The 12,500-nt window shown below is 39.5% G+C and overlaps 2 protein-coding genes across 11 annotated transcripts in view; one reads left to right on the top strand and one right to left on the bottom strand.

Annotated features, from left to right (window-relative positions):
• Positions 1-1,123: 1,123 nt before the first annotated feature.
• Positions 1,124-12,191, top strand: LOC138046967 (SWI/SNF-related matrix-associated actin-dependent regulator of chromatin subfamily B member 1-like). Its single transcript, XM_068893612.1, has 5 exons — positions 1,124-1,624; positions 5,823-5,950; positions 8,027-8,199; positions 9,598-9,920; positions 11,546-12,191. The coding sequence occupies exons 1-5, from the start codon at positions 1,155-1,157 to the stop codon at positions 11,583-11,585; spliced, it is 1,134 nt and encodes a 377-aa protein (XP_068749713.1). The 5' UTR covers positions 1,124-1,154; the 3' UTR covers positions 11,586-12,191.
• A 109-nt stretch (positions 12,192-12,300) lies between these two features.
• Positions 12,301-12,500, bottom strand: part of LOC138046964 (rasGAP-activating-like protein 1) — a 16,658-nt gene continuing 16,458 nt past the window's right edge. For all 10 annotated transcript variants that reach the window (XM_068893606.1, XM_068893608.1, XM_068893601.1 and 7 more), the window contains one exon: positions 12,301-12,500. This exon is cut by the window's right edge and continues 129 nt beyond it. In XM_068893606.1, the coding sequence (XP_068749707.1) occupies positions 12,301-12,500 (200 nt within the window).

The following is a 12,500-nucleotide window of genomic DNA, read 5'->3' as shown; positions in this document are numbered from 1 at the left end:
TAATACAACGGGATTTAGCAATTTTTTTTTACAAATATAGCCAATATGAGATTTCCATGTAAGAGCTTCATCAAGATAGACACGTAAGTTCTCTGCAATGGAACATTCTTTCTCTAAGCCTGCTTACGGCACTTGAGGCAGCTTGGATGAGTACAGTGGATTACTTATCGATTCGCGCTGCAATTTAACGTATAATGTTGTTTTTTGGAAAAAAACGCTTGCTCAAAAGTTATCATTACTGGAAAATAGCCTGAGAACATGAAAGCTCCAGATTTTTGATTCAATTCAATTTGGGTTTTAGGGCAGCTATTGCTAGCCTCCTTTGCAGCAGTTTTTAGGCTCGGTTCGTCCCTCAAACCCAAGCCTAAAAACGGCTGTGAAGGAGGCTAAGCTATTGCTCGATGTACTCAAATTCTTAAGGACGTTCGCGCCCATTGCTACTGCGCATTTTTTCGCGCATGTCACGCACACGTCATGCTTCGCAGACCACGAAGGTAAACACAATGCTAAAGGTGCAAAGATATTTTCCACAAGAATGGAACGTGAAGCATGTAGCATCATGGGATAGCTGTGGACCCAGGTCTTCTCGGAAATGTCACGCAATAGCGTGACAGTGCGAATAGACAATCGCTTTGAGAACTTCGCAGCGATTGCTCAGTGACCCCCATTTTTCTTTCCGTAGATCACTTCCTTTCCTGATTTTGTCCATTTTAACAAAAAACAAAAAAATCTGTACGTGAGAAGGTACAAATATTTCGCCTTTTATGCTCTCGTGCGACCGAAGTTTTCTTTCTTAGACTAGTATGTATCGTTTTTCAAGGTCTATTTCACCTCAGAAAAAGACATCAGCTGCAAAAGTTTGTTTAGTTATATCATTTATGTTGAATTGAGTACGTTTACCCTATCTAAATTTCACTAATGTAGCTTTTTTCTTGCTGACAGTTGTAAGCTAAGTGCATCTCGTGATCTCGAAAACGAGCACGGTGACCCCCCATTTTTTGTTGCCTTTTTGGCAAAAGTAGATCATTACCTCTGCGTGGCAAGTTTTAAAAAAATCTGTACGTGGGAACGTTTGGGCGTTAAAACCGCGAGGGACGAGGGATGATTTTTGAGCTTGCTAAGTATCTTGGGTAAAACGCAAAGAGTAAAGCAAGATGGCGGCGGCGGTACGGACATATGGTCAAAAACCAAGTTCTTTTCAGTTGGCAGATGGCGATTTCTACATGATAGGCTCTGAAGTGGGAAACTTCCTTCGAATGTTTAGAGGTTCTCTATACAAAAAGTATCCTTCGCTTTGGCGTAGACTCGCGACACTCGATGAACGAAAGCAAATCGTTCAGTTAGGTCTCGGACACAATAGTATCGCCACAAATGTGACGTTGCTACGAGCTTCGGAAGTGGATGAAATCCTCGAGGGAAAAGACGAAAAATATAAGGTTTCCACGGAGACACCCGAGACAGCACCGCGGAACATGAGCAGTAAAGCCAAACGGAGCAGTCAGCCGACTTGGGCGCCCCAAACTTTATTTTCCAGTAATTCGTTTCATCTGGACGCTGTCCCTTGCTCTACCACCGTCAACAGGAACCGGATTGGACCAAAACGAATCAAGAGTTTCCCCACCTGGTAATAACGAATTACGGTCGTTTCGCCTACGGGTCGTTTCTCCTACTGTCTGTTCGCCTACGTCTAGAGTCGATTCGCCAAGGTCCAATGTGTCAGTTCGCCTACGTCTTAAACTCAGTACCATGACTATCATTTTGTAAAACAATTGACCACCTTGAAACAACATAGAAATGAAAATAAATAAAAACGAAAGATTTTACTAACCGGTCGTGTGGATAGACCATTCGTGCCACTCGTGTCGACAAAATCTCAACCGCTACACTCCGCAAATTTAACCGCCCAGGAGAGTGGGAACGAGCTAAATTTTTAACGTATCCTTTATTGATATGTTAATGAAAAGTCTCGCTTTCTGTGGTATAGGCCGCTCAAGGACCCGCTCAAGACACAAGTTTACAGAAATAATGCCTCAGCTAGCCGAACCTCACAGAAAAATCAGTGAGGGTCGACAAGGACTTTTAAACAATTCAGTTTTAAAGCTTACATATGAATCGTAGGCAAACTGACATATTGGACGTAGGCGAACCGGCATTATACGTAGGCGAACAGACAGTAGGCGAAACGACCCGTAGGCGAAACGACCTGTTACCGGTAATAACTGGCTTAAAAACTGTTGTTTTATGGAGAGTATTTGTTAAACCGCGCAGCGGTAGCTCGGTTGAGCATCGGGCTGCCATACGGGAGGTGGTAAGTTAGACTCCGGCCGGACCAAAAGTCAGGGTCCCAGGGTCCAGCCAGACCAACGCTCAGGGTATTAAAATAACTGAGGAGAAAGTGCTGCCTTTGTAAGTACATCGGCAGGTTAGACTTTCAAGTGTTCTGGGATAGGGACTCGCACAGTGTAAACCGTAGGCCTTGTCTCACAACCCCTCTTCATAAATTGTGTGGGACGTTAAAAATGCCACAAACTATTCAAAAAGAGTAGGCCATGGAGTTCCTGGTGTTATGGTTTTGCCGCTCCTTCAGCAATATCATCAGCTTGGCATAATCTTCTGAACAGACTAATGATCAATGAGACTACATAGTAGCAAAATTGACCGTAGTCAAATTGAAGGAGTCCAAGTGCTGAAACTGGTTAACTAAACTAAACAATAAATGCAGGGGCGCATTTTATGTGGTTTTACGTAAAAGACGCTCAGCAGCTCTTCAGTGGTAATAAGTGATGAAAAACAAGTGAAGTGCATATTTTATAGCTCAGCAGCTTGGTGGCTTGTTAGAGACTTACAAGCTACCCAGCTGCTAACAATGCAAACTTGTCTGTTTGGCTGGCCAGCCACTGAGCTGCATTGTCTTACAGAGCAGGGAAATATGGCTCTCTCTTTGGAACCACTCATAGTGAGCATACACCTATTTAAAAAAAAAACGTTGTCGGAGAGCGGCGAATGGCAGTTGTCGAATGGAGATTGCATGACCGAAAGGAACTGTGGTTTCCATATTTGGTATGCAAAATTTCAGTCATATGTATGGAGCCAGCATCATGGAAGATTATTTCCTGTTAATATTCAATACCCACATTTCTTTTCAGTTGTGCAACCGCAGTTCGACAACTGACATTCGTCATTCTCCCCAACGACATTTTTTGAAATAGCTGTATACAGAGGAAGGAGGGTTGGGGAAAAGGGGAAATAGTTTTGGAAGAATGCACACAACTCTTCCCTCAGATCAGGGTTGTGTAAACATGGAAGTGACCAGTAATGTGGCTTTATTTTGTAGGTTGAAACATAAGCTTTTGATAATATAAGTTTGTCAATGTAAGAGAGGAAACTAAGGGGCCTACTACTGTGTACTTTTGTAGTGTGGCTTTATTACAAATTTTGTCAATAATGTCTGTAGTACCATATTTACCTGTGTATAATACGCACTTTTTTCTGCTAGAACAGCTCCAAATATTGAGATGCATATCATACAGGAAATCCTTTGTTTTAGATTTGCTTCCCTCATTAGCATATAAACAAAGACAGATTGGTGTTTGATTGAAAAGTAAAAGACTGAACCAAGAGTTAACAATTTAGATCCACTAATAAATTAACCTTCTTATTTAAATGAACAAATAAAGTGATCAATTAAAACATCAAAATGGCCACGAAACTCAACCAGAGTTACACTGTGTCTAATAAAATAAGCATCGTTATTTTCGCGGAAGGTCATCCAATTTCACACTTGTGTTATAGAACTTTGCAAAGAACACAACTACCCACCACATGTTATTGAAAATATCATTAGACAAAATGCTAATGAACTTCGACTTGCCACCAAATGGAAATATCAAAAGTACTGCAGAGACTAGTAGAACGAAAGGCAATGAGAAAAATCATGCAATTTTTTTTTGGTGTGCCAGAGATGGATTGAAATTAAGACCAGTGGTGGTTTTCAAGAGGAAGACAGTGAAAACAAGCACAGAGTTATCAGTGAAGAGTTTGACATGCACGACTTGGTGGACTGGGAAGACAAAGAGGCTTGCTTGTTTACAAGTGTGCTTTTGAAGCTCACATGACTGAAAGCATGCAGCATTCGCAGAGAAAACACCAATTTAGCAGTAATTCTTGGTGGATTGACCTCAGTTCTGCAGCCCCTTAATGTTTCTTTAAATAAAGCGTTTAAAGATGGGGTTAGGAAGATGTGGATGGCGGGTGGAATCGATGGCCACCAAAAGAAGTCCTCGAAAGAATCATCGTTTCGTGGATCGCTGGTGCGTAGCAACATTCCTGAAGAGATGATTGAGTCCTGGAGTACTAGAAATTAACAACCTTGATTACACACAAGACGAACTTGTGTACGAACAACAAGATGAACTTGTCGATGACAAATCTTTCACGAGATAACTATTCAACTGTGACCCCAAGTCAGAGTTTGCATAAAGGGTTCAGTATTAAAGCACTTTACATAGGCTCATTTACTGTACCGTCGTCAGTAGTGGAACAAATTTTCTTATCCAGAACATGGGTTTCTTTCACGGTAGTTTTGCATGAACAATTTCTTTGTTTTCTGCTCGAAAATTCTTTTTTCAAAATGCAGTTCAAAATTGGGGTGTGTATTATACACAGATGCTTATTATACACGGGTAAATACGGTACTGAATTTAGTGCGAAGACTTGAGTAGTGTAGGGTCAGTTAATAAATAGGGAGGGGGTCAAATGGTTAGCTTCTCACATCCAGTCTCATTGGGATGAGTAGTCCTGGAGAGAGGAGGCAAGGTACCAGGCCACCTCCTGACCAAACTGATGAGACTGATAAGATCATACAAGTGCTCCTTTAGAATTTCAATTAAAAGATTAAGATCATGCCCCAGTTTTGATAATGAAAATATTGGAAGCAATCCTTTGCATGCTAAGTCACCTTTGATTTGCAGGGAATGGCCGGGGCCTAAAATGTTCTTCTTATTTTGACGGAGATTCCAGTTCAGGTTCCCTACTATTTAGCTTCTATATACTATTGGGAGTTTGTGCATTGTCACAAGACAGAACAGCATACTATGATTCAAAAGAATAGTAGTATTCTATGCTGGTATTCTGTTGACTGTGATTTACCTGTGGTTTAGAACACCTCTTCGTTAACTGAAATTTAATTTGTGTGTACTAGGAAGATCCTGACTTATCTGCTCACAGTATTATATTTGGGAACAATATTTTCTTCTCTGACATGTACCAGCAAATTGTAGGTGCAAAAACTCTGAAATTAGCATGTGATATCATCAGTTGCTGGCACATTTTGCAACCCTTCTTTTAAAATGAAATGTCAGTAATATTTAAGGAGGAGATTGGATAGGAAAAGGATTTGTACATTAATAGTAGGTCATTAAATGTGGTACTCTTAACCCATTGACAACTGAACTGCCCCCCCTCCAATGACAAGTAAAATCTTTTGGAGTCAGCCAGAATGAAATCTATTAAGTGTCACTCATAGGAGACATGGGTTAATTTCATCAGTTGTGAGCAGTAATGAGAAGAATTAATGTTACCATTTGTGATTTCAAACTAAAAGCATAAGCTGTTTAGGGGTGACCATGAAGAACAAGTTTTCCCCAGAATTTTAACGTTGATATGAAGGCCTTAGATTTACCGTTACCTGAAACATCTTAATTAAAGTTCAGTCAAATTGTTAAAACAACCATCACAATATTTAACAATTCTTCTCCTTACTACATGTACTTCTATTCCATATTTAAGCTGTTAAATTTAATTAATGTCCTTGATTATTTCAGTTATGATGATCATGACATGGCAGCAATCCACGAAGCAGCAGCACAGCCTGAAATCTTGGTTCCAATCAGGCTGGACATCGACATTGATGGACAGAAGCTCAGAGATACGTTTACATGGAACAAAAATGGTTCGTACGTCTGTAATTCTTGGAAGTCTTGATAGTACATGTATACCTCTGTGTGTGTTGTTTTGTCTTTATAAAAAATAATGACAGATTTCTATTAAGAGCCACTTTATTTCTCCAAGGGTGTTTTAAGGTGAATTGCCCTTCACTTATCACATATTTTCCAAAATTCAATCAGAACATGAAGATTGCGGTTCTCACTTGTGTTCACTTGTGTGGTATATATGAATGGTCAAAATTCCTTTGAAACAGTATTAGAATTATTAATATTAAAAAGTGAACTAGGGATACCAGATTGCCAGAATTCTCATTGGCTCACTGGACACAGGCTATCAGTTCATATACTTGCTGTACCTAATGTGGCCAAGGAACATGTCAGCAATAAAGTGGACTGAAAACATTTTTGCAGCTCTGAGAAAAATGGCCGACAAGAGCCGTTTTGGACTGGAATTGACCAAGGCAGAAATTGATGCTTTAGTTGACAATACTACCCCCAGGAACACCAAAAAAGCTACAAAATTTGGCATGAAAATATTCAATTGTATGTATTTGAATTTTTAATGCCTATCTAATTTTTTTGAGAAAAACAACATTGCAGTCTCAACGAACATACCAAAATGTGACATGCTTTGAGCTAGAAAACAGTTTTCCTCCTCAATTAAATTTTTACAATTGCAGCAACAGTCAATTTTTTTACAATTTCGGTCCCTCAAATTAACTTCCTTTTGTAGACTCCTCTAGAGAGTGTTTTTCTTTTGTAACTCCACCAAAAATTGACATTCTTTCCTTCACTAGACTCTGTTTTTTTATGTCATCCAGTGAGTTTGCGAAGCTGTTGTCAACATTGTCAATCACCTATTTTGACATTTTTGTCAATCATTCTATTTTTGCACCGGAAGTTGTTATTAACATGGACGAGTTCTTGATCCTTGAGTTTTTAATAAAACAATTATTCTACTCTGGCTTGCTGGTGATTATAACCAGCTCTGCATGGTTATCTATCTCTTCATATCCAGTGTGCCCTCGTAAGATAATTGTTAATTATTAGTATCATTGTTATTATTTTTCGATGTTCTTATCAACAGATGACTAATGCAAACATGGCAGCTAATATTTTGTTCCTTTATCTTTGTGCAAGTAAGCACCTCTAACTTCGTTTCACAACCAAAATTCTTCTATTTTTACACATGCCATTTAGGCTAAGAAGTATTTATTGACATAAATATAAAAGAATATTTTAGTGGCCTCCATTTTTGCATTTTGTCTATGTTTTCTGGCTGCAACATAATTATTTTGACTCTTCTTTCTGTTCTTTACATGTACCTTTTTAATGTGATAAAGAAAGAACGAGGAGCTGAGTTATTTACATGACCCCCAAAATATCATATCATATCATATATATCTTTATTTACCCTCGGATTTTTAGAGTAGCTTGGTGTAGCTAATATCTCCGAGCATTTACCCTCCCAACCATGATACACCACAGAAGACAGACCACAACACCGGGAACTACATGCCCTACTCTTTACGACAAGTGTGCGGGTTCTTTTACGTCCCACAGGATTATGAACATTGAAGGGTTGTGAGACGGGACCTCCGGCTTATCGTCCCTATCCGAGAAGACTAGAGAGTCTAACCATTTGCAGATGTAATTACAAAGGCAGGACTTTCTCCTCAGTTAGTTAAAGACCCTGAGTGTTGGTCCGGCCGGAGTTGAACTCATGTCTATTGAAGTATTCTATTAATTTAAAATAGTTGCTTTTGCAACAATAATGATAATAACATCATGTAAGCATTAGATGTTTTAGTTGACAAGTTCAAAAAGTTATTGCAAATTTTAAATTTTGTAAATCGTTGACAAATGTTGCGGTAACCCGCCATTGATTCTGCCTGTTTTATTCTATAGACGCCTTTAAAAAACTCATGTACTTAGTAGTCTGTGGGTGACATCATACTCTGGCTTTAAAATATTCTTTAAAATCTAAAAAGGGCTGAAATGATAACCTGGATTGAAAAGAATTCAATTTGTAGTGCATTTTATTATTATTAAAACTTTGTTTCTTATTTTCTTTACTGCAGAGACATTGATTTCTCCTGAGGTGTTTGCTGAAGTGTTGTGTGATGATTTGGATTTACCAGCTGCATCGTTTGTACCTGCTGTGGTTCAGGCCATTAGACAGCAGATTAAGCAGTTTGATACTGATTCAGAGATATTGCTGGATCAGCAAACTGATCAGAGGGTAACTATCAAGGTACGGTGAATGGAACAGTTGTACAGATAACACCGGTGGCTCAGTTGGTTGAGCACCGGGCTGTGAGTTTGACTCCGGCCGGACCAACACTCAGGGTTTTTAAATAACTGAGGAGAAAGTGCTGCCTTTGTAATTACATCCGCAAATGGGAAGACTTTCAAGTCTTCTCGGATAAGGACTATAAACCGTAGGCCCCGTCTCACAACCCTTCAATGTTCATTAGTTCCCTTTGGGACATTAAAGAACCCACACACTATTCGAGAAGAGTAGGGGATGAAGTTCCCGGTGTTGTAGCTGTCCTCTGTGAGTATATGGGTGGGTGGATATAGCAGGTCCACATCAGCTGAATAGCTGCCAAAACAAATAAAATAACAAACAAACAAACACTTGTTTATCAGAGTCGAAAGTCGGACAAAATTGCTGGACAAATCAGGACAAATGAAGGTTTAGTTGAGCAACTTACGAATTTGCGAATGAATCCCAAATAAATACCCAAAAGAATTTCCATATAAAACCCAGGATTTCATTCTATATAGCAGGGGTGGATCCAGGATTGTTCTTTGGAGGGACTGCACCACTAAGGAATGGCGTAGCTGACTGTTGGCGAAATTTTTTTTTCTCTTTATATTCTAAAATTATTTGGAATACTGTTGAAAGACTTGTCTTTGCCTGTGTTCTGAAAATTATTAAATTTAGGATTGAAGTTTTTTCTCCAACGCCAGCCTGATTAAGGATTATTGAATTATGTACATGTATTTTCATCGAGTTTGAGCGTCAAATTTGATCACTTTATTTTAACAAGCGACCAGAAAACATCTGCTGGTTGCAGAATTTTAGGCCTTGATTGTCTGATAGTCTGACGATTCACTTCTTCCCTTGAGAGGAACAAATCTATTCTACTTGTTCTAAGTTGATTTCTAACAGACCGTTTTAACATTGAACCGCATAATTGGCTTGGTTTATTCTTGCGTGTAGACTTGACGGCTCATTTTCGTTAGTTTCTCAACTTTTTCTCTTGTACTACTGTACTTCAGTTAACTCTCTCATTCCTTGTACATGAATTATCCACTTTTGCGAGTCCACTTCTGTATATATTTTTTGTATTTCCTGTGATAGTGACCATCTCGAAAGCATTTGCTAGTATCACGAGTCACTAAGCACTTTTCCTTTTTTTAATTTTTTTTAGCACTCGGTATATACAACGTTTTTTCCTCCTTTCTTGTTTTAAAAGTTTATTGCTATGTCCCCTTTTTCACACATTTACTTAAATGGTGCTTAATATGCTCTTGATTGAATCCTTTTCCCTACTTGCCTTGGACGATCTGGAATCACAGTTCACTGCGTTTTTACTCTTAGCGTCCAAATTTGAAAGGGAGTTGTTAATTTTCATCCACACAGCTGAACATCCATGTTGGGAACATTTCATTAATGGATCAATTTGAGTGGGATTTGTCCGAGACACTCAACTCCCCCGAGCAGTTTGCACTCAGCTTGTGTTCCGATTTGGGGCTCGGGGGTGAGTTTGCCACGGCCATAGCGTACAGCATTCGCGGCCAACTGAGTTGGCATTCGAAAACATATGCCTTCAGTGAAGCACCTTTGCCAACCATCGAGACGCCCATAAGGTCAGGAACAGATGTGGACAACTGGGGCCCATATCTCGAGACCCTCACTGATGCCGAAATGGAGAAGAAGCTGCGCGACCAGGACAGAAACACAAGGTACGTTGCCCACTTTTGTTCCCCTTTATTTCTCTTAAAAGATAATAATACTTTTGTATATCTTTGTGGAATTTGTACGAAATAAACGATTGGCTTGAAAAGAACATCCATTTATCATATGTACAGATAATATGTAAGATACTGTAGGTGGAGAAAACCTACAAAAGAGTATAAAGAACAATTCAGTCTAAAGAGGTCTCCACCCGAGGAAGCATTTGCAGGTTTTCTCCTATTGCCCCGGGTTTTGCCCCCAAAACTTTACGAGTGCGATATTTTTATATTGCGGAGCATTTGCCGGGAGGGATGGGGGATTCTTTTCACAAGGTTGAATAATACGCATGAAGTGTTGATGAATAGGGAGAAGCTTTTCCCCGGGAGCGTGCCCTTGGGGCATAACCCGGGACGAAAATCCCTCGCGTGTATCCGCCTTCCCAGGCTGGTTTGACTAGTTTCTTGTTCTTGTGGCGTAAATTGATAACACTTTTATCGAGGTTACCTACAAGTGAAATATGATTGTGATTCTCTCTAGTCGATGCGTAGAAGCGAAGGGATAACGTGAGATTGCGCTAGCAAGTTTGATTTCAGAGTTAAACCGTGGTATAGTAATTGCCCCCAAGAGAGTGGACAGAACGGGCTAAAGGTTCGTACAACACCTCAGTGGGTGGGTATTCGATCCTTTCGTCAAGAGGTATAAATCAATTTTTAGCTTTGCGAGGACTCGTCATATTCTCAATAGAGACATTTAGCATCGCGTAGTTTTCGGAAAATAGTAAACAGCAAACCTCTGAGGGTCACGTGATATGGCCTTGTGGTCGAGTTTGCAGTCTGCGGTTTAAGTTCTGACGGCTGGATACCCTTCTTGCGGTACGTGATTTACCGCAGCGTTTTTCACCTTAAAATTATCTAGGAACTCAAGTTTAAACCTATACGTTATGTTTTTTAATGACAACCATTTTCGAGATTAGTAAGGTCTAAATAAATAGCGAACGTCTCGCTTGAATAAAATGAATGCTGATCTTCAAAAACGACTGTCAAAGTTAATTAAACTGAATATTGATTTGAAATATGAATGTCCTAGTAGAATAAAAGGAATATTACAGTTGAAAAACGAAGGTCGTTTGTAAAGACGACTAACAAATCTATTTTTGCCTCTTCGGCAACGGAAAACGCTAAACGGAAGTTTGCGGTCGACTTTGAAAGGGCGATGCTAAAGGTTTCTATTGTCTTTTGTCGTCATTTTTCTTAAATGCCTCTGCAAAGAATCCAAATTTTAGCAGTTAGTTTCCAGCCAGTCGAAGATCATTCGTTCTTTCGAGAGAAAAGAAAAGATGAAAGGCTTTTCAGTAGACAAGCGACCACTCTTGCTCCTTGCAAACAAAGCCGTTCATTGTAGGCAAACTTGCTCCCGCAATCTCACTACGTTGTGGTCAGCAGTGGTTTGGGAGAATCGCTCCTCGATATTTCATGTATCGCCTATTATAGTGTATTTAAATCGCAACGCGATGGTCCTGCAACTTGAAGACCTTTATCTTAAACCCTGTTAACTTGTCACACAGTCCAAAATTGTATGCCTCTTTCCAATACGTTGATGTTTTTACTGATAGACTTGTTGATATCCTTTTCAGGCGTATGCGACGTCTAGCCAACACAGCTCCAGTGTTCTAACAAACGGCCCGAATAGAGGCAAAACTTTGTACCATATTTAAGAAATTATGTTATATTGTTTGTAAATACTTTTAAAATAATGTTAAATGTTATGGTTGTTGTTCCTCTGTTAACATAAATAATCTCTTTTGAGTTTACGTTGAAGTTTAAAAGAGAACTTTAGAAGATCAAACCAAACAGTAGTCCATGTTAGAGCGAGTTTCAATTGAGTGTAGTAAAACCAAAACCAAAGTAATTACTTTGGCCAATCAAAAAGGACGGAGACAATCCAGTAAACCAATCAAAACGCGAAGAAATTACACGTAGCCGCACAAAGCGCGGGAAAATGTGCACGCGCAAGCCACAATTGGTTTTGATTTCACTTCTGATTGATTGAAAAATTTATGCGAGAACTTTGAACCATACACTGAGTGAAGTGATGCAAAACCAATGCAATTCGCTTATTACTTTCGACACTCAATTGAAAACCGCTCTGTATACTATTAGAATTACTTGAGGCCTCTCGGGGCCGCATGAAAGGGTTTTCAGTCTTGCAGCTACCAACTTCAGGCATATTCCTCTTTCATAATGACGGCCAAATAAATTTTTTTTCCGTTTTAATGCTAATAAGCTTATTTGAGGGTGATCGTCCACCATCGACCAAAGTGCATTACTTTGACTTTTTTGTCACCGAACTCTATCCCAGACTGCTCTCAGACCTACAATTTGATGACTTCTATGTCACTTTCTCCTCAAATGTTTGATGAGCTTTTTCCAGTTCATTTATCACCTCTAGTAATCTTTCCGCCACAGTTCTTTCGTTGTCAAACTCGACTGTCAAGTCTGGCGTCGTAGTTATCTTTCGGCGCGATTTCGTGTCCTGGTAATTGTCACTGTGGTCTTTTGGATCTTTTTCGAATTGAGCAGTTTGCTGGA

This window comes from Montipora capricornis, chromosome 4 (assembly GCF_036669925.1).
Source record: "Montipora capricornis isolate CH-2021 chromosome 4, ASM3666992v2, whole genome shotgun sequence".
Taxonomy (NCBI): Eukaryota; Metazoa; Cnidaria; class Anthozoa; order Scleractinia; family Acroporidae; genus Montipora; species Montipora capricornis.
The sequence above is the reverse complement of the archived record's forward strand: the minus strand, read 5'-3'. Positions and strand labels throughout refer to the sequence as shown.

What these genes read in the sequence shown, in the direction of transcription:
- LOC138046967 (XM_068893612.1), top strand. Translation starts at nt 1,155, where the DNA reads ATGGCGGCGGCGGTACGGACATATGGTCAAAAACCAAGTTCTTTTCAG. An exon ending in ATCAAGAGTTTCCCCACCTG is followed by an intron (nt 1,625 to 5,822) that starts GTAATAACGAAT and finishes TGATTATTTCAG; the next exon opens with TTATGATGATCATGACATGG. An exon ending in GACCAGGACAGAAACACAAG is followed by an intron (nt 9,921 to 11,545) that starts GTACGTTGCCCA and finishes TATCCTTTTCAG; the next exon opens with GCGTATGCGACGTCTAGCCA.